Consider the following 20662-nt stretch of genomic DNA (forward strand, 5'->3'; position numbering starts at 1 on the left):
ATATACTGACCGGCTCCTGTTTTCTCCTGTTATATACTGACCAGCTCCTGTTTTCTCCTGTTATATACTGACCGGCTCCTGTTATATACTGACCAGCTCCTGTTTTCTCCTGTTATATACTGACCGGCTCCTGTTTTCTCCTGTTATATACTGTCCAGCTCCTGTTATATACTGACCAGCTCCTGTTTTCTCCTGTTATATACTGACCGGCTCCTGTTATATACTGACCGGCTCCTGTTATATACTGACCGGCTCCTGTTATATACTGACCGGCTCCTGTTATATACTGACCGGCTCCTGTTTTCTCCTGTTATATACTGACCGGCTCCTGTTTTCTCCTGTTATATACTGACCGGCTCCTGTTATATACTGACCGGCTCCTGTTATATACTGACCGGCTCCTGTTATATACTGACCGGCTCCTGTTTTCTCCTGTTATATACTGACCAGCTCCTGTTATATACTGACCGGCTCCTGTTTTCTCCTGTTATATACTGACCGGCTCCTGTTTTCTCCTGTTATATACTGACCGGCTCCTGTTTTCTGCCGCCTGTTATATACTGACCGGCTCCTGTTTTCTCCTGTTATATACTGACCAGCTCCTGTTTTCTCCTGTTATATACTGACCGGCTCCTGTTTTCTCCTGTTATATACTGACCAGCTCCTGTTTTCTCCTGTTATATACTGACCGGCTCCTGTTTTCTCCTGTTATATACTGACCAGCTCCTGTTATATACTGACCGGCTCCTGTTTTCTCCTGTTATATACTGACCGTGACCAGCTCCTGTTTTCTCCTGTTATATACTGACCGGCTCCTGTTTTCTCCTGTTATATACTGACCAGCTCCTGTTATATACTGACCGGCTCCTGTTTTCTCCTGTTATATACTGACCGGCTCCTGTTTTCTCCTGTTATATACTGACCGGCTCCTGTTTTCTCCTGTTATATACTGACCGGCTCCTGTTTTCTCCTGTTATATACTGACCGGCTCCTGTTTTCTCCTGTTATATACTGACCGGTCCTGTTTTCTCCTGTTATATACTGACCAGCTCCTGTTTTCTCCTGTTGTGCTGTTACAAACAAGAGACTGGCTCAACTGTTCTGGGGAACTACGGTAATCTTCATAATGTAAAATAATACACTTTTTTTTTTTAAACTTGTTTTGACGGTATTGAAAAACCACCTGTGGCTTTTTCCAAATACCCGAGTATACCGCCAAGCCTACCACTACAGTGGTTCTTCCTTTAAAAGTTGCGTCCTACTGCAGCACCGCTTGCAGTGTGCTGCGTTTGTATGGCACATGAGAGTGCATGACATCATATTATTTTGTTGCCAATGACGCTAGTTTGACCACCAGAGGGCATCTTTGAGAAGGTAAGTTATTGAAATGACATGGAGCTGTAGGCCTAATAGTCCTGTTTACTGTAGCTGGTTTAGCCTAACTTGCTTTTTGGCATAAAGGATACAGTATATCAATCAATCATTCAAGTCGTCCATGTCTTTAAATACAGTCAAGCATTTTAGATATAAAATGAAATAAAGGGTGCCTTGAATAATGAAACAATGAATAAACCGCAACATGTCGGCTAATGTGAGTGAATTCACAAATGGGAAAGGGGGATACCTAGTCAGTTGTCCAATTGAATGTATTCAACTGAAATGTGTCTTCTGCATTTAACCCAACCCCTCAGAATCAGAAAGGTGCGGGAGGCTGCCATAATCTAAACTACGTCTTTGGCACCCGGGGAACAGTGGGTTAACTGCTTTGCTCAGGGGCACAATGAAAGATTTTTACCTTGTCAGCTTCTTCCGGTTACTGGCCCAATGCTCTAACCACTAGGCTACGTGCTGCCCCTATGCATTTGACTGTTTTTAATATTGGCTGTACTAGAGACTTAAAACATTTTTTGTTAGAACAGAATATATGGGATTGATCATAATTTGCTTTTTAATTATTATAGTATTTGTTGTGCAGTTTATACTTTTAGAAATGTAGCTTAATTAGGATCCAATCAATTGTTTTTTTTTCGCCTAAAATCACATACCCAAATCGAACTGCCTGTAGCTCAGGACCTGAAGCAAGGATATGCATATTCTTGATACCATTTCAAAGGAAACACTTTGAAGTTTGTGAAAATGTGAAATTAATGTAGGAGAATACATTAGATCTGGGGGGGGGGGGGGGGGTACCATCATCTTTGAAATGCAAGAGAAAGGCCATAATGTATTATTCCAGCCAAAGCGCAATTTTGATTTTGGCCACTAGGTGGCAGCAGTGTATGTGCAAAGTTTTAGACTCATCCAATGAACCATTGCATATCTATTCAAACTGTATCAAGACTGCTCAAATGTGCATAATTGGTTTATTAATACATTTTCAAGTTCATAATGGTGCACTCTCCTCAAACAATAGCATGGTATTCTTTCACTGTAATAGCTACTGTAAATTGGACAGTGCAGTTAGATTAACAAGAATTTAAGCTTTCTGCCCATGTCTGTGTCCTGGGATTATTTTTTTGTTACTTACAACCTCATGCGAATCACAGCCTACGTTAGCTCAACCGTCCTGTGGGGGGGGGGGGACCGATCCCGTAGAGGTTAACCACTTCTGGATTGACCCATAACGAATTACTATGAGAATAAATATCACTGAATGACATAAATATTAGAATAAAGTAGGCTAATGAAGGCAACAAATTGTTGCTGACAAACACCCAAAGTCATCCAATTGTTATAATAGGATTTGAAGCAGTAGGTCAACTATTTCAGCACCGTTTTGCGCTGCTTTGAGACAAGCATGGGGACTGATCTTGATAAATCAAATCAGATTTTTTATTTTCACTGAATCTCCGTTTGGATATTGGTCAGCATACAATTAGGGTGTGGAAATGTTAGGATTATTTTGCTCTTAACTCGCAATCACTTAGTAGCCTAGGCCTACTCCCGACTGGTCACGTTGTACAGCACCATATTTTCCTAACGGAAACCCTAAGGCCTAGATGGGCTACTGTAAAATGCATTTACATTTTTCTTGGAATAGAAACACCATAATATGAATCAATTTGGTTAAAAAACTGTGCATTTGGTGGGCTATGCAAAGAGATGAGAGTAGTGACATGCCTCGCAAACATTTAAAGTCTCTAAACTCGGCAAGAGTCTATTGTCCTGCTGATAGCCCATCAAGGGTGGCTGGCTTCTTTTGTATTCTTAAAAATATCTCCAGCACAGAGAAGTGTGTTTCTATTCCAAGCAAAAAAAGAGACTTGAACAATTAAACAGTAAATAAACTGCAAAATGTCAGCTAAAGCAATTGAATTCAGGAATTCATTCAAAATATGTTAAACCTTTTTTTTGTTAAGAAACTGACGATACAACAACACATTGATCTTCTCAGCAAGGTTTTACCCATGGTTGTGGAGCTGGGGGGAAGTGCAACTAAAATGTAGCAGAGATGTAGTTGAAATAAACATCTGTATTTTGAAAGAGTCTTTATCATTATTTTATTAACGAAAGCATAAAGATGTTGATGAACAAATAATGTATATGTGTCTATATGCGTGTTACATGGTCTTCTTCTGACAAACTAGAAACAAAATGGGGTCTTTTTTTTGTGTACGCACGAGACAGAGGAAGAGCAATTCTTACACTATTGCTTTAAATACAATCACGCAATTCTTACACTACTGCTTTAAATACAATCACTCTCTTGTTCTTCATCCTCATCATTCAGTTCATTTAAATTCAATTGTAATACATTTTGTCACTCCCACAGCATTTTGTGGTTGCATGAGGTTTGGTGATGACAGACTCCGTAGGATATTAAATAAACACTCAAATTAGGAAACAGAAGCACGAACAGCATTGGGCTGAGTGACTCACTCATTCCTGGCTTTCGTTCAAAATAAGTTATATTATAATGCAGGGTTTAAGACACATTATTTCATATTCTTTGATATGGAGTTAGATATGGAGTTAGGAGTTAGAAATTAAACTTTATATTACTTAAACATCGAATACATTGCAAGTTTGCCCCTTTTTGGCCATTAGGCTACACTTTACAATAGGACTCAACTCTGAATGACTGCAGCAACTATCAGTAATTAAAACTATGGCACAAATTGGGGTATTTTTCACAACTAGCTGAGCTATTAGACTATGCTTTTGTATTTTAATGGAGGTGTGAATGTTTCAGTCAGTCTCTCTGCTATCGCAGTCCTGCATCAGGCAAAATAAAATCAGCTCTATCCTCTATCGCTTCAAGAGGCCTACTGTCCACCTGGTAATTGTGTGGTTCCAAAGGATAAAGCGTCACCTTCAGATGGATGTGTGGTTTCAGAGAGAAGCTAGCCGTTAGCCTGCGACCAGGCACGGTAGATAAAGCATCACCTTCAGATGGATGTGTGGTTTCAGAGAGAAGCTAGCTGTTAGCCTGCGACCAGGCACGGTGGATAAAGCATCACCTTCAGATGGATGTGTGGTTTCAGAGAGAAGCTAGCTGTTAGCCTGCGACCAGGCACGGTGGATAAAGCATCACCTTCAGATGGATGTGTGGTTTCAGAGAGAAGCTAGCCGTTAGCCTGCGACCAGGCACGGTGGATAAAGCATCACCTTCAGATGGATGTGTGGTTTCAGAGAGAAGCTAACCGTTAGCCTGCGACCAGGCACAGTGGATAAAGCGTCACCTTCAGATGGATGTGTGGTTTCAGAGAGAAGCTAGCTGTTAGCCTGCGACCAGGCACGGTGGATAAAGCGTCACCTTCAGATGGATGTGTGGTTTCAGAGAGAAGCTAACCGTTAGCCTGCGACCAGGCACGGTGGATAAAGCATCACCTTCAGATGGATGTGTGGTTTCAGAGAGAAGCTAACCGTTAGCCTGCGACCAGGCACGGTGGATAAAGCATCACCTTCAGATGGATGTGTGGTTTCAGAGAGAAGCTAGCCGTTAGCCTGCGACCAGGCACGGTGGATAAAGCATCACCTTCAGATGGATGTGTGGTTTCAGAGAGAAGCTAACCGTTAGCCTGCGACCAGGCACGGTGGATAAAGCATCACCTTCAGATGGATGTGTGGTTTCAGAGAGAAGCTAGCTGTTAGCCTGCGACCAGGCACGGTGGATAAAGCATCACCTTCAGATGGATGTGTGGTTTCAGAGAGAAGCTAACCGTTAGCCTGCGACCAGGCACGGTGGATAAAGCATCACCTTCAGATGGATGTGTGGTTTCAGAGAGAAGCTAACCGTTAGCCTGCGACCAGGCACGGTGGATGACATCCTTTTCCTGCACAGCAATTTGAAGAAATCCTACTAAATAGGCCAAGCCTAAACTAATATATTAAATTGCCTAAATAAACAAGTATATTTCATAAATAAATGAAGTCGCTCAGGTCTTGAAAATGTGGGCAACTCCCTATCCTCGCTGGACTCTCTTTCATTCAGTTTCTTCTTCACATTAGCAAAGAAGGACTCCATGTTTCACGAACTCACATTCAATAGAGGGGCTGTCACTCTTTCACACTGTGGTAAAAGACCATTTGTTATTTTGAATTATATACTGCTCAAAAAAATAAAGGGAACACTTAAACAACACAATGTAACTCCAAGTCAATCACACTTCTGTGAAATCAAACTGTCCACTTAGGAAGCAACACTGATTGACAATCAATTTCACATGCTGTTGTGCAAATGGAATAGACAACAGGTGGAAATTATAGGCAATTAGCAAGACAACCCCAATAAAGGAGTGGTTCTGCAGGTGGTAACCACAGACCACTTCTCAGTTCCTATGCTTCCTGGCTGATGTTTTGGTCACTTTTGAATGCTGGCGGTGCTTTCACTCTAGTGGTAGCATGAGACGGAGTCTACAACACACACAAGTGGCTCAGGTAGTGCAGCTCATCCAGGATGGCACATCAATGCGAGCTGTGGCAAGAAGGTTTGCTGTGTCTGTCAGCGTAGTGTCCAGGGCATGGAGGCGCTACCAGGAGACAGGCCAGTACATCAGGAGACGTGGAGGAGGCCGTAGGAGGGCAACAACCCAGCAACAGGACTGCTACCTCCGCCTTTGTGCAAGGAGGAGCAGGAGGAGCACTGCCAGAGCCCTGCAAAATGACCTCCAGCAGGCCACAAATGTGCATGTGTCTGCTCAAACGGTCAGAAACAGACTCCATGAGGGTGGTATGAGGGCCCGACGTCCATGTGATAGTGTGGTGCAATGACAGAATGACGCAATTTACCACAATCCGCCACCATCTACCACAAACGGTCATGGCATAAAGATCAGAACGTTTAAAGGAAGAACCACTACATACATAACAGTTAATATATTTAGCTCAGATGGGAGTGATTTTCCTAAATAGTGTCACCAGCTTCCATCAACTTCACCACACTATGTAAAAAGTGCTTTAGGTTTGCGGCCCCCACAAAGGACTGCGAGTGGGAGACAAAGAGACAGAAGGTCTTCAGGGGCCTCAGGGGGCCAGACATCCCTCGTCCTCCCTCTCAAATCTGCCCGTTCTGGAGCAGAGATGAACTGACTAGGCCCTAATTACCTGAGTTTGGAAGAAGAGTGTAGGAGTGAACGGAGGAAGAAGGGAAAGGAGAGACCACAGAGTTATACCAGCCATTTAGTGCTTTGGCCCCCGCAGAACGCGCCACAAAACACACATCAAACTCAACCCACACACCTGTGGTGGCCCATGGGCCGCTTTCACGAAGCTGACCGGCTGGAAGGGAGATGTACAATTGGGTCGTGTTCATAAGGCACCAAATGGAAGAAAACTGACAGTCCAGCCAATTAGCTGAAATGCCAGTCCATTTCTGTAGCCAAGGAGGACAGCAATCATGTAATATGATAGTCAAGTGTCAGGTCAACGTCAAGAATTCAAAATCTAGCTGGATGTCTGGATTGCCATATCCCGGTGTTAATCATACGAATCCCATTCTCTCGCACACACGCCCCACCATGGCCCCAAACATCAAACTTAACACACTTTTCATACAAACCTTACCACATCCTCACCTACCACCCCACCTCCACATGCATACACACCCACTCACTCTTACCAGCATGTCGGTGGCGTGCAGGTAGTGCTTGCTGGCCATGCAGGCCTCCAGTCTCTGTGGGACCTGCTTGATACTCTCGATCTCGTCCAGCAGGTTGAGGACGTGTTTATGCTCGATGCCTTCGATCCACAGCTTCCTCAGTTCATCCCTCTTGCAGTGGAGCAGCATCTTACAGGACAGCAGGTTCTCCTTCACCTGGGATACAATGGGACATCACACAGGTCAGACACCAGGGTGTTCATCAGGCGATAAAGGGAAAAAAATGGACTGAAACAGGGACAGAGTACTTGGACTGATATAAAATAGTGTTCTGTGTGTGCTAATGAATCAATCCCACCCCCAGGGTCAGACAGGTGAGGCACCAGGGTTGTGTTCATTAGGCACCAAACTAAAGAAAGTTGACGGAAACAGGGAGGGACTACTAATCAATAAGAAACACTTTTTTATCTCTGCTGCAAAGCGTTTTTAAATGTTTTCTGTTGTGTGCCCTAATGAATATGACCCATGGGTCCATTCAGAGACAAGAGGGTCAAGCGTTTAGAATGATCAGATAGAAATGTATTTGTCAGGTAGAACAGGGAGTTATGTCAACTCTATTCATTACATTTCTATCTGGAACGTTCTGAATAGTTTCAGGGACACATGAACACTCTCCTTTCAATTTCAAAGCTCAGTATCCTGCCTGAATCAATGGGCACTTAATGTGGCACAAAAGCACCATCACACACAAGTCTTAGGAAACCTTTCAAGGTTCTCTTAGTAACAGTGTCACATACAGTTAAAGTCAGAAGTTTACATACAGCTTAGCCAAATACATTTAAACTCAGTTTCACAATTCATGACATTTAATCCTAGTAAAAATTCCATGTCTTAGTTCAGTTAAGATCACCACTTTATTTTAAGAATGTGAAATGTCAGAATAATAGTAGAGAAAATGATTTATTTCAGCTTTTATTTATTTCATCACATTCCCAGTGGTTTAGAAGTTTACATACACTGAATTAGTGTTTGGTAGCATTGCCTTGAAATTGTTTAACTTGGGTCTACCGTTTTGGGTAGCCTTCCACAAGCTTCCCACAATAAGTTGGGTGAATTTTGGCCCATTCCTCCTGACAGAGCTGGTGTAACTGAGTCAGGCTTTTTCAGTTCTGCCCACAAATGTTCTATATGATTGAGGTCAGGGCTTCGTGACAGCCACTCCAATACCTTGACTTTTTTGTCCTAAAGCCATTTTGCCACAACTTTGGAAGTATGCTTGGGGTCATTGACCATTTGGAAAACCCATTTGCGACCAAGCTTTAACTTCCTGACTGAGGTCTTGAGAAGTTGCCTCAATATAGCCACAATTTTCCACCCTCATGGTGCCATCTATTTTGTGAAGTGCACCAGTCCCTCCTGCAGCAAAGCACCCCCACAACATGATGCTGCCACCCCCGTGCTTCCCGGTTGGGATGGTGTCCTTCGGCTCGCAAGCCTCCCCCTTTTTCCTCCAAACATAACAATGGTCATTATGGCCAAACAGTTCTATTTTTGTTTCATCAGACCAGAGGACATTTCTCCAAAAAGTACAATCTTTGTCCACATGTGCAGTTGCAAACCGTAGTCTGGCTTTTTTATGGCGGTTTTGGACAGTGGCTTCTACCTTGCTGAGCGGCCTTTCAGGTTATGTCGATATAGGACTTGTTTTACTGTGGATATAGATACTTTTGTACCTGTTTCCAACAGCATCTTCACTAGGTCCTTTGCTGTTGTTCTGGGATTGATTTGCACTTTTCGCCACAAAGTATGTTCATCTCTAGGAGACAGAACGCATCTCCTTCCTGAGCAGTATGACAGCTGCGTGATCCCATGGTGTTTATACTTGAATACTATTGTTTGTACAGATGACCGTAGTACCTTCAGGCATTTGGAAATTGCTCCCAAGGATGAACCAGACTTGAGGAAGTCTACAATTTATTTTCTGAGGTCTTAGCTAATTTCTTTTGATTTTCCCATGATGTCAAGCAAAGAGGCACTGAGTTTGAAGGTGGGCCTTGAAATATATTCACAGGTACACCTCCAATTGACTCAAATGATGTCAATTAGCCTATCGAAAGATTCTAAAGCCATGGCATAATTTTCTGGAATTTTCCAAGCTGTTCAAAGGCACAGTCAACTTAGTGTATGTAAACTTCTGACCCAGTGGAATGTCTGTAAACAATTGCTGGAAAAATGACTTGTGTCATGCACAAAGTAGATTTCCTAACCGACTTGCCAAAATTATATTTTGTTAACAAGAAATTTGTGGAGTGGTTGAAAAACGAGTTTTAATGACTCCAACCAAAGTGTATGTAAACTCGGGTGCACCTTAGCCACGCACAAGGTACTAAACGATATCATTATCGCCATCAATAAAAGACAGTACTGTGCAGCCGTCTTCATCAACCTGGACAAGGCTTTCAACTCTGTCAATCACCACATCCTTATCGGCAGACTCAACAGCCTTGGTTTCTCAAATGACTGCCTCGCCTGGTTCACCAACTACTTCTCAGACAGAGTTCAGTGTGTCAAATCGGAGGGCCTGTTGTCCGGACCCCTGACAGTCTCTATGGGGGTACCACAGGGTTCAATTCTCGGGCCGACTCTTTTCTCTGTATATATCAACGATGCCGCTCTTGCTGCGGGTAATTCCCTGATCCACCATCACGCAGATGACACCATTCTGTATACATCTGGCCCTTCTTTGGACACTGTGTTAACTAACCTCCAAACGAGCTTCAATGCCATACAACACTCCTTCCGTGACCTCTTAAACACTGGTAAAATCAAGAATGCATGCTTTTCAATCGTTCGCTGCCCGCATCCGCCCGACTAGCATCACTGCTGGACGGTTCGGACTTAGAATATGTGGACAACTACAAATACCTTGGTGTCTGGCTAGACTGCAAACTCTCCTTCCAGACTCATATTAAACATCTCCAATCCAAAATTAAATCTAGAATTGGCTTCCTATTTCGCAACAAAGCCTCCTTCACTCATGCTGCCAAACATACCCTCGTAAAACTGACCATCCTACCGATCCTCGACTTCGGCGATGTCATTTACAAAATAGCTTCCAATACTCTACTCAGCAAACTGGATGCAGTCTATCAGAGTGCCATCCGTTTTGTCACCAAAACACCATATACCACCCACCACTATGGGTATGCTCTAGTCGGCTGGCCCTCGCTACATATTCATCGCCAGACCCACTGGCTTAGGTCATCTATACGTCTTTGCTAGGTAAATCTCCGCCTCTCAGCTCAATGGTCACGATAACAGAACCCACCCGTAGCACGCGCTCCAGCAGCTATATCTCACTGGTCATCCCCAAAGCCAACACCTGCTTTAGCCGCCTTTCCTTCCAGTTCTCTGCTGCCAATGACTGGAATGAATTGCAAAAATCACTGAAGCTGGAGACTTATATTTCTGTCACTAACTTTAAACATCAGCTATCTGAGCAGCTTACCGATCGCTGCACCTGTACATAGCCCATCTGTAAATAGCCCACCCACTCTACCTACCTCATCCCCATATTGTTTTTATTGAATTTTCTGCTCTTTTGCACACCAGCATTTCTACTTGCACATCATCATCTGCTCATCTATCACTCCAGTGTTAATTTGCTAAACTGTAATTACTTCGCTACTATGGCCTGTTGATTGCCTTACCTCCTCACGCCATTTGCACACACCGTATATAGACTCTCATTTTTTGTATTGTGTTATTGTAACTGTGTGTTGTTGTTTGTGTCGCACTGCTTTGCTTTATCTTGGCCAGGTCGCAGTTGTAAATGAGAACTTGTTCTCAACTAGCTTACCTGGTTAAATAAAGGTAAAATAAAAATATAAAAACTTCCGACTTCAACTGTACATCCAGACACACAGACACACAGCCTGGAGAGATGGGAATGACATCACGCTGTTGGTGAACACTGGCGGGCTATCCCAGAGGCTCTAACAGTGACGCAGGTGTCAGAGCCACACACACACACACACACACACAGGAACTCTAGAGAAATCAGCCAGGCCCTCACACTGCCTGCTGCTTATGTCCTTGATGTACAACTCCCTGGGACCATCACTCTGCATTCACACTGTTATTCACAGGCCATGCACATGTTCTGAATGGTTTGTTGCAAATGTTTTTACTTTTTAACTCTGCACTGTGGGAAAGGGCACATAAGTAAGCATTTCACAGTAAAGTCTACACTTGATGTATTTGGCACATCAGGTGACAAATTAAATTTGATTTGAAACATTGTGTGTGTGTTCCCTCTCACCCCTTTGATCTTGTTACGGGAGCTGGTGATTCTCTCTGTGATGCTCTGGTAGGTCCGGATGGCGGTGGTCAGCTCAGCGTAGTGTTGGACGATCTGCTCATCAAGGTCCCGGTCACACTTCTCAAACGCCTCCTCCAGGCGGCCCTTCTCCGTCTCTCTGTCCTGCTTGTCATCGCTGCTGGACAGGGTCCTACACAGACACAGGGGGAAGCAGGCCAAGGCTCATCAGTTGTCTGTCAAGGTGTCACCTTGTGGTCCTTTTCGTAATCTTGTGTAGGCCTAACTTCTAGTTAATCATTTTGTCTAGTCACTAGATCTGGGTAAAATACAGGCAGCAAGTAGCCTAGTGGTTAGAGTGCTGGGCCAATAAGCGAGAGGTCACTAGTTCGAATTCCTGAGCTGACAAGATGAAAAATATGTTGATGTGCCCTTGAGCAAGGCACTTAACCTTCATTGCTCCAGGGTCACCGTTGATAATGACAGACCACGGCCGTGACCCCACTCTCTGAGGACGTCTATACAACCCAAAAAAACATTTCCAATTCGCAGATGAGTATTAATACACAATTGTACATGTGTGAAATAGGACAAATATAAGCACCCACCAAATTACTATTATTACATTGGCTATGTCAAATATTTCCAGTTAGGGGCCTAATTGGGCTGAGCTTGATTTGAAGTGTGCACTTCAAATACTTGAAACATATTTTACCCAGGCACCTCTAGTAAACATATGCATCCCTTTCACATTATGTTGCGATCTTCCAAAAGTCAGTCATTACTCTACTGCAGGCTATTCAACTATATTCTCACAGGGGCCAGGTGTAAAGAACTGTTCATTACAGGGGTGCCGGACAATTTCCACATGCGATTATTCTTCAGAAGAATTGTATAAAAAAAGCAATGCACACACACCAATAAAGCACTTTTCTTCAAATTAAATATTGCTAAAAGTAATTACAAAAGAAGTGGAGGGTGCTCAACCAATGTGAATCAAGGTAACCCAAAAAAATTATAATTATTGAAAAGGAAAAAGGCACAACACTCGCTCACCTATTAAAAGGTTCTTAAAATTAACTCGGGTATTTTAGAATGTGAAAACTAAGCAACACAAAGATATGTCAAATCAGGTAATGCCAAATTCCAGTCTGTAGGAAATATGCTTTGAATTAATTTCCCTCAGTCATTAGGTGTTTTTTTTGTCACACAGCCTTGTAACGAGTCATTGTGAGCATCAGAAAGGGAAAGATGTTTGTGTTCCTGAGAGTCGTAGCGTACGTGTTCCTGAGAGTCGTAGCTTTCAGGAATGGGTTCATAATATTTTGTAGCTTAAACCATTCAAACGCTGGAGTCAAATTCATATGAAGAAAAAAATGTCATAAAAATCAACAGGCTCTAGAAACCACACTAGACAACCACAATGGTGTTTGTCATTTTGGCTCTGAATGTTGGATTTTGGCAGAGATTTTGTTGCAGATATTTGATTAATGTTAAGGAATTGATGAAAGGGCCCGTCTTAAATAATAAACGGGCCGGATCTGGCTGATGGGCGACCAGTTGAATAGCCCTGTCCTACAGTAAAGAATAATCAAACAAAATTGGCTTAACATAAAAGTGCCAGGTTTAATATCCTGAAAACCATGCCAGTCTTGTATGTCATAGACCCAGGGGATGGGACAATGTTGAGTAATAGACTTGACAACACTTGTTTTAGCCCTGTATTTCATCAAACTCCAAACCACACATAAAATAAGGGGAGAGGTAAAAGTCTCCCTCAAGAGCTCATTAAAGCCTCCTCGCTCTTCACACACAGCTGAAAGCTGGAAGGGGGAGAGGATTCTCAGCGGCATCCCCCTTGTGGCTTGAGATGCCTACTTGACACAAGTCAGAGCTGAAACACAAAGCAAGTGATCTCGTCCATTCTCTGTTAATGAAATATAACTAATTATTTACCATGCCGTCATTTCCAACCAAACTCGTTAACATACTTCATATAACCTCACCTAAACTTATCAAACCTGAATCCTTAGCTCTGACATGCATCATCACCCATGACTAATTCAAACACTAGACTTACAGTAGCCTAGTCCCATTTAGAATCCGAAAGTGGCATGGGGTAACCATGGTAACAGGTTGGCGTATTAGCCAAGCAGTAGCCATTTTTTTTTTACATTTTATTTCACCTTTATTTAACCAGGTAGGCAAGTTGAGAACAAGTTCTCATTTACAACTGCGACCGGGCCAAGACAAAGCAAAGCAGTTCGACAACATACAACAACACAGAGTTACACATGGAGTAAAACAAACATACAGTCACTAATACAGTAGAAAAATAAGTCTATATACAATGTGAGCAAATGAGGTGAGATAAGGGAGGTAAAGGCAATAAATAGGCCATGGTGGCGAAGTAAATACAATATAGCAATTAAAACACTGGAATGGTAGATTTGACAGTAGATGAGTGTGCAAAGTAGAAATACTGGGGTGCAAAGGAGCAAAATAAATAAATAAATACAGTAGGGGAAGGGGTAGTTGTTTGGGCTATTTATAGATGGGCTATGTACAGGTGCAGTGATCTGTGAGCTGCTCTGACAGCTGGTGCTTAAAGCTAGTGAGGGAGATAAGTGTTTCCAGTTTCAGAGATTTTTGTAGTTCGTTCCAGTCATTGGCAGCAGAGAACTGGAAGGAGAGGCGGCCGAAGAAGGAATTGGCTTTGGGGGTGACAAGTGAGATATACCTGCTGGAACGCATGCTACGGGTGGGTGCAGCTATGGTGACCAGCGAGCAGAGATAAGGCGGGACTTTACCTAGCAGGGTCTTGTAGATGACCTGGAGCCAGTGGGTTTGGCGACGAGTATGAAGCGAGGGCCAGCCAACGAGAGCGTACGGGTCGCAGTGGTGGGTAGTATATGGGGCTTTGGTGACAAAACGAATGGCACTGTGATAGACTGCATCAAATTTGTTGAGTAGGGTGTTGGAGGCTATTTTGTAAATGACATCGCCAAAGTCGAGGATCGGTAAGATGGTCAGTTTTACGAGGGTATGTTTGGCGGCATGAGTGAAGGATGCTTTGTTGCGAAATAGGAAGCCAATTCTAGATTTAACTTTGGATTGGAGATGTTTTATGTGAGTCTGGAAGGAGAGTGTACAGTCTAACCAGACACCTAGGTATTTGTAGTTGTACACATATTCGATCGGTTGAAGAGCATGCATTTAGTTTTACTTGTATTTAAGAGCAGTTGGAGGCCACGGAAGGAGAGTTATGGCATTGAAGCTCGTCTGGAGATTTGTTAACACAGTGTCCAAAGAAGGGCCAGAAGTATACAGAATGATGTCGTCTGCGTAGAGGTGGATCAGAGACTCACCAGCAGCAAGAGCGACATCATTGATATATACAGAGAATAGAGTCGGGCCAAGAATTGAACCCTGTGGCACCCCCATAGAGACTGCCAGAGGCCCGGACAACAGGCCCTCAGATTTGACACACTGAACTCTGTCAGAGAAGTAGTTGGTGAACCAGTCGAGGCAATCATTTGAGAAACCAAGGCTGTTGAATCTACCGATGAGGATGTGGTGATTGACAGAGTCGAAAGCCTTGGCCAGGTCAATGAATACGGCTGCGCAGTACTGTTTCTTATCGATGGCGGTTAACGTTTTAGTGACGGGGCAGTATTCGGAAATTTAGATGAATGACGTGCCAAAATTAAACTGCCTGCTACTCGGGCCCAGAAGGTAGAATATGCATATTAGTAGATTTGGATAGAAAACACTCTGAAGTTTCTAAAACTGTTTGAATGATGTCTGTGAGTATAACAGAACTCATATGGCAGGCAAAAACCTGAGAAAAATCCAACCAGGAAGTGTTGAAATCTGAGGTTTGGAGTTTTTCAAGTGATTCCCTATCCAGTATACAGTGACTTAGGGTTCATTTTGCACTTCCTAAGGCTTCCACTAGATGTCAACAGTCTTTAGAACATTGTTTCATGCTTCTACTGTGAATAGGGAGAGAATAACAGCTCCTGGAAGTTGTTGACCGAGAGAATGACATGAGCTCAGTGGCACGCACTCCCGTGACAGTTAGCTGAGTTCCTTTTCTTTTTTGAAGACAAAGGAATCGTCCGGTTGGAATATTATGGAAGATTTATGATAAAAACATCCTAAAGATTGATTCTATACATCGTTTGACATTCTATACATCGTCTTGAATATAACTTTTTTGACTTTTCGTCTGAACTAACTGTGCGAGCACAGTGCATTTGGAGTACTCTACCGAACGCGCGAACAAAAAGGAGGTATTTGGACATATATATGGACTTTATCAAAACAAATTAACATTTATTGGGGAACTGGGATTCCTGGGAGTGCATTCCGACGAAGATCATCAAAGGTAAGTGAATATTTAGAATGTTATTTCTGAGTTTTGTTGACTCCACAAAATGGCGGGTTTGGTTTCGTCTATGAGAGCTGTACTCAGATTATTGCAGTGTGCTTTCGCTGTAAAGTTTTTTTTAAATCTGACACAGCAGTTGCATTGAGGTGTATCTATAAATCTTTGAATAACAGTTTAATATTTTATCAACGTTTATGTTGAGTATTTCTGTAAATTGATGTGCTCATTCACCGGAAGTTTTGGGAGGCAAAACATTTCTGAACATTACCCGCCAATGTAAAATGGGGTTTTTCGATATAAATATGAACTTTATCGAGCAAAACATACATGTATTGTGTAACATGAAGTCCTATGAGTGCCATCTGATGAAGATCATCAATGGTTAGTGATTCATTTTGGCTGCATTTCTGGTTTTTGTGACGCCTCTCCTTGCTTGGAAAATGGCTGTGTGGTTTTTCTTGTCTCGACGCTGTCCTAACATAATCTAATGCTATGCTTCGCCGTAGAGCCTTTTTGAAATCGGACGATGTGGTTGGATTAACGAGAAGCTCATCTTTAAAATGGTGTAAAATAGTTGTATGTTTGAGAAATTTGAATTATGAGATTTTTGTTGTTTTGAATTTGGCGCCCTGCTATTTCACTGGCTGTTGAATAGTGTGGGACGCTCCCACATTTCCCAGAGAGGTTAAGATATCGTTTAGGACCTTGAGCGTGGCTGAGGTGCACCCATGACCAGCTCTGAAACCAGATTGCATAGCGGAGAAGGTACGGTGGGATTTGAAATGGTTGGTGATCTGTTTGTTAACTTGGCTTTCGAAGACCTTACAAAGGCAGGGTAGGATAGATATAGGTCTGTAGCACTTTGGGTCTAGAGTATCCCCCCTTTGAAGAGGGGGATGACCGCAGCTGCTTTCCAATCTTTGGGAATCTCATACAACACGAAAGAGAGGTTGAACAGGCTAGTAATATAGGTTGCAACAAGTTCGGCAGATAATTTTAGAAAGAAAGTGTCCAGATTGTCTAGCCCGGCTGATTTGTGGGTGTCCAGATTTTACAGCTCTTTCAGAACATCAGCTGACTGGATTTGGGAGAAGGAGAAATGGGGAAGGCTTGGACGAGTTGCTGTGAGGGGTGCAGTGCTGTTGACCGGGGTAGGGGTGGCCAGGTGGAAAGCATGGCCAGCCGTAGTAAAATGCTTATTGAAATTCTCAATTATAGTGGATTTATCGATGGTGACACAGTTTCCTATCCTCGGTGCAGTGGGCAGCTGGGAGGAGGTGCTCTTATTCTCCAAGGACTTTACAATGTCCCAGAACTTTTTTGAGTTTGTGTTGCAGGAAGCAAATTTCTGCTTGAAAAAGCTAGCCTTGGCTTTTCTAACTGCCTGTGTATATTGGTTTCTAACTTCCCTAAAATGTTGCACTTCACGGGGACTGTTCGATGCTAATGCAGAATGCCACAGGATGTTTTTGTGTTGGTTAAGGGCAGTCAGCTCTGGAGAGAACCAAGGGCTATATCTGTTCCTGGTTAAAAATTTCTTGAATGGGGCATGCTTATTTAAGATGGTGAGGAAGGCATTTAAAAAAAATAACCAGGCATCCTCTACTGAAGGGATGAGGTCAATATCCTTCCAGCATACCCGGGCCAGGTCGATTAGAAAGGCCTGCTCGCTGAAGTGTTTCAGGGAGCGTTTGATAGTGATGAGTGGAGGTCGTTTGACCACTGACCCATTACGGATGCAGGCAATGAGGCAGTGATCGCTGAGATCTTGGTAGAAAACAGCAGAGGTGTATTTAGAGGGCAAGTTGGTTAGGATGATATCTATGAGGGTGCCCGTGTTTACGGCATTGGGGTTGTACCTGGTAGGTTCATTGATAATTTGTGTGAGATTGAGGGCATCAAGCTTAGATTGTAGGATGGCTGGGGTGTTAAGCATGTCCCAGTTTAGGTCACCTAGCAGCACGAGCTCTGAAGATAGATGGGGGGCAATCAGTTCACATATGGTATCCAGAGCACAGCTGGGGATAGAGGGTGGCCATTAGGTAAGGTACATAAGAAAGGGAAGAATCTTTGTCGCAGACAACAATTGCATGCAGAATGGGATTTTTCCTCAAAGTGCATCAATGTGGGGTCTCAACAGTCAGTGTCAAGTTGCCACCGGCTGCAAAATGCTGCACCCTCGCTCCATGCACACTGATATCTGTCAAACCCAGTAGACTACAGCTCCGTTTAATCTAGAGAAAAAAGGGGTAAAGAGAGCTACTCTACTAAATTACGGCAATGGCGTGGAAACACACAGTAAACGACATGTCATGACATAAACGACACTGTTCAAGCCAAGACCAACCCATGATGATCATGGCACCCTGTCAGCGAAGGGCAAGTTATCTTGTCTCTGTTCATAACTCAGTGTCTGAACCAAGTCGCGAGCTTGTTGTATGAGCAGGGGAGGGCAGCTGTCAAAAGCGTGACAGCCAGCTAGCTAGCAAGTGGCTTCTTCCTCACGCCTTCCTTGTGACTTTTGAATAAGAGTGTTATTTGACTCACAATGATGATAAACACTGCTAAATTATGCGAACAGGTCGCGATGACAAACATTAGCTTGCGTAGTTGACTAACATTTCCTCAAAACTCACTTGACATAAAACTAGCTAGCTAACAGATAGGAAGCTAACAACAGGAAGGATGTTTCTCCTTGTCCACGGCCTGAAATGACAGGCCTAGTTAATGAAAACAGTAGTGCCCACTGGCGTCTTATGTCAACAGGATAATTCAACCGTCAATTTGAGTGGGTTTACCTTATAACGGAGATAAGTAAACCTGAAGGGTCTTTGCTTTTGCTAACTGCACTCCGGTATCTCCCTGTATCAGTTGCCATTTTTACAGCTACTGCACCCAAACAGAATGACAACCTACCAATGAGAGACGAGGAAAATTGTTCAATTTCGGTAGTGTGGCTGAGAAAGCTGGGAGTTGTAGTCCAAAATCTGTCTAGATTTGTTGATGTTGTTCTTTGTAGTTTTTTTATACAAATCCTATGTGTTTACAAAACGCCCATTGGCGATTTTAGCATGTAAATCTTGGTGGCGCAAACAAAAAAACGAAAATGTTAGATACATGTCATCAAAGCCACATTACAACACTACATTAATTGCACTATAACTATGACAAACTGTTAGGGCCTACATAAACTGTCCCAACAGCAGAGCGTTCTTTGCAGCACCATGGAGTGAATCCTGACCACTGCTACACCTGGCTATCAGTGGAGCCTTGTCTGGCAGCGAAAAAATGTATTCAGCCTCATTTACTGCCTTTACATTCTTTTGGGCTGATATGGCTGACTTGCTTAAACAAATGTGGTTTCTAATGACAATTGAGATGTACAAACTAAGGCATAAGGGGATGACAAGCAGATAAGAGGCAATCTGTAATTTCGATTAAGACATTAATGAGAGAGCTAGGGCGGATGTACTCAATGTAACAATTTGTTTAGCACTTTTGAAATTGAAATGTACAGTGACAGAATCCAGAACATGGGCCTTTCTTACAGTGTTCTCCCTGTACACCAAGACAAAACTGTAGGATAAATAAACAGGGCATATTAGCAGACAATGAAAGCTCTTACAATATTCAATTATTACATTTCTCTAAAACAGGCTATAGGCTACATGTGCACCACCAAGTCAGAACAGTAGGCTCAGTTATGAGGGGCAAAGGGACCAAATTATTAGGGTGAGGCACATGGGCTTACTACACAACATACACTTAGTATTACTTTCTTAGCTACAGTATACATATCTCCCTGGCATATTACATCATTTATGCAGCAGTATACAAGACATTTTTGCACTCACCTTGTTCTGCTGTACTCACTTGAATAGGAAGGTGGTGCAGTGGTCCTTCTTGTGGGCAAATTTTGTCATCAAAGTATGGCATTCTCTGGATTTTTTGGTGCTTTCAAGACAACTGGGAACTCGGGAAAAAACAAGGTTGAATCATGACGTGAGTGATCTTCAGTTTGGAACTCTAGAAAGAGGCCCGAGTTCCCGACATGGAATTCTGAATTGGATGATCGTTCAAAGCGTATTTTCCCAGTCTGAGATTTTTTTTCCGAGTTCCCAGTTGTCTTGATATCAGTGAAGTCTGAGATTTCCCAGTTCCGAGTTACCAGTTGTTTTGAACGTGGCCAAAGTGATGCTGGATTGACAGCATGGCCAATGTATTCAACCTTTTCTGGCCCATGGTGTTGAATGTTAATCATTTTAAGCTTGGAAAAGAGACCCTTAAAACCAGACTTGGACCACATACCCATTCCACTCAATAGCAGGCTAGTTATTGCTTTGCAACACTTGCAGTTAGTCACTGATTCCTTCCAAATCACTCATTGTTGAGTTTGCGATTTCCAACTTGTTGTGTAATGTTTATGTCCAATGGCCGAGGATCACCGATACATTTTATCTATCATTTCTCTTCATATGACAAGGATTGAAAAGGATTTGCCAGTACATTGTCAATGTGATTCATGATGATGACTGCTTGTCTATCTTTCTAGCTAAGATTTTGAAAGTATGATGTTGACATGATCAGTCCCAATCAAAGCTTCGGTAGATATAACGTGATTTGACATCATTTTATCTGTGACCAATGACCTTGAGGCTTCTTGGATGGGCACTTCTAATGTAACTCTATGGCAGCACCCAAGGGGCTTGAATTTTCGAGCTCTCCCCATAGATTTTGAGGTGACGTAGTGTCCCCATGAGTGACAGAACACTGAGCCAATCACGGCGCAGATAGAGAACATGACCAACTCCTATGCTCTGTATTTTCTGCTGGCTGCCCCACCAAAACAGAAAGCACTGAGCTCAGCTGAAGCCTGCATTTTGGAACTGCCTTTCTCAAGAAAGCAAAAAAG

General features: G+C 43.0%; 1 protein-coding gene across 1 annotated transcript in view; it reads right to left on the reverse strand.

Annotated features, from left to right (window-relative positions):
* LOC106609610 (exocyst complex component 4) overlaps positions 1 to 18667 on the reverse strand; it is a 343805-nt gene extending 325138 nt beyond the window's left edge. Inside the window, exons 1-3 of the mRNA XM_045700059.2 lie at positions 18549 to 18667; positions 11361 to 11550; positions 7061 to 7255 (exon numbers count right to left, since the gene is read on the reverse strand). Coding sequence (XP_045556015.2) covers positions 7061 to 7255; positions 11361 to 11550; positions 18549 to 18628 — 465 coding nt within the window. The 5' untranslated portion in view covers positions 18629 to 18667. The remainder of the gene's footprint in view (positions 1 to 7060; positions 7256 to 11360; positions 11551 to 18548) is intronic.
* Between the last annotated feature and the right edge of the window lie 1995 nt (positions 18668 to 20662).

Source organism: Salmo salar, chromosome 17 (genome assembly GCF_965601325.2).
Source record: "Salmo salar chromosome 17, fSalSal1, whole genome shotgun sequence".
NCBI lineage: Eukaryota > Metazoa > Chordata > Actinopteri > Salmoniformes > Salmonidae > Salmo > Salmo salar.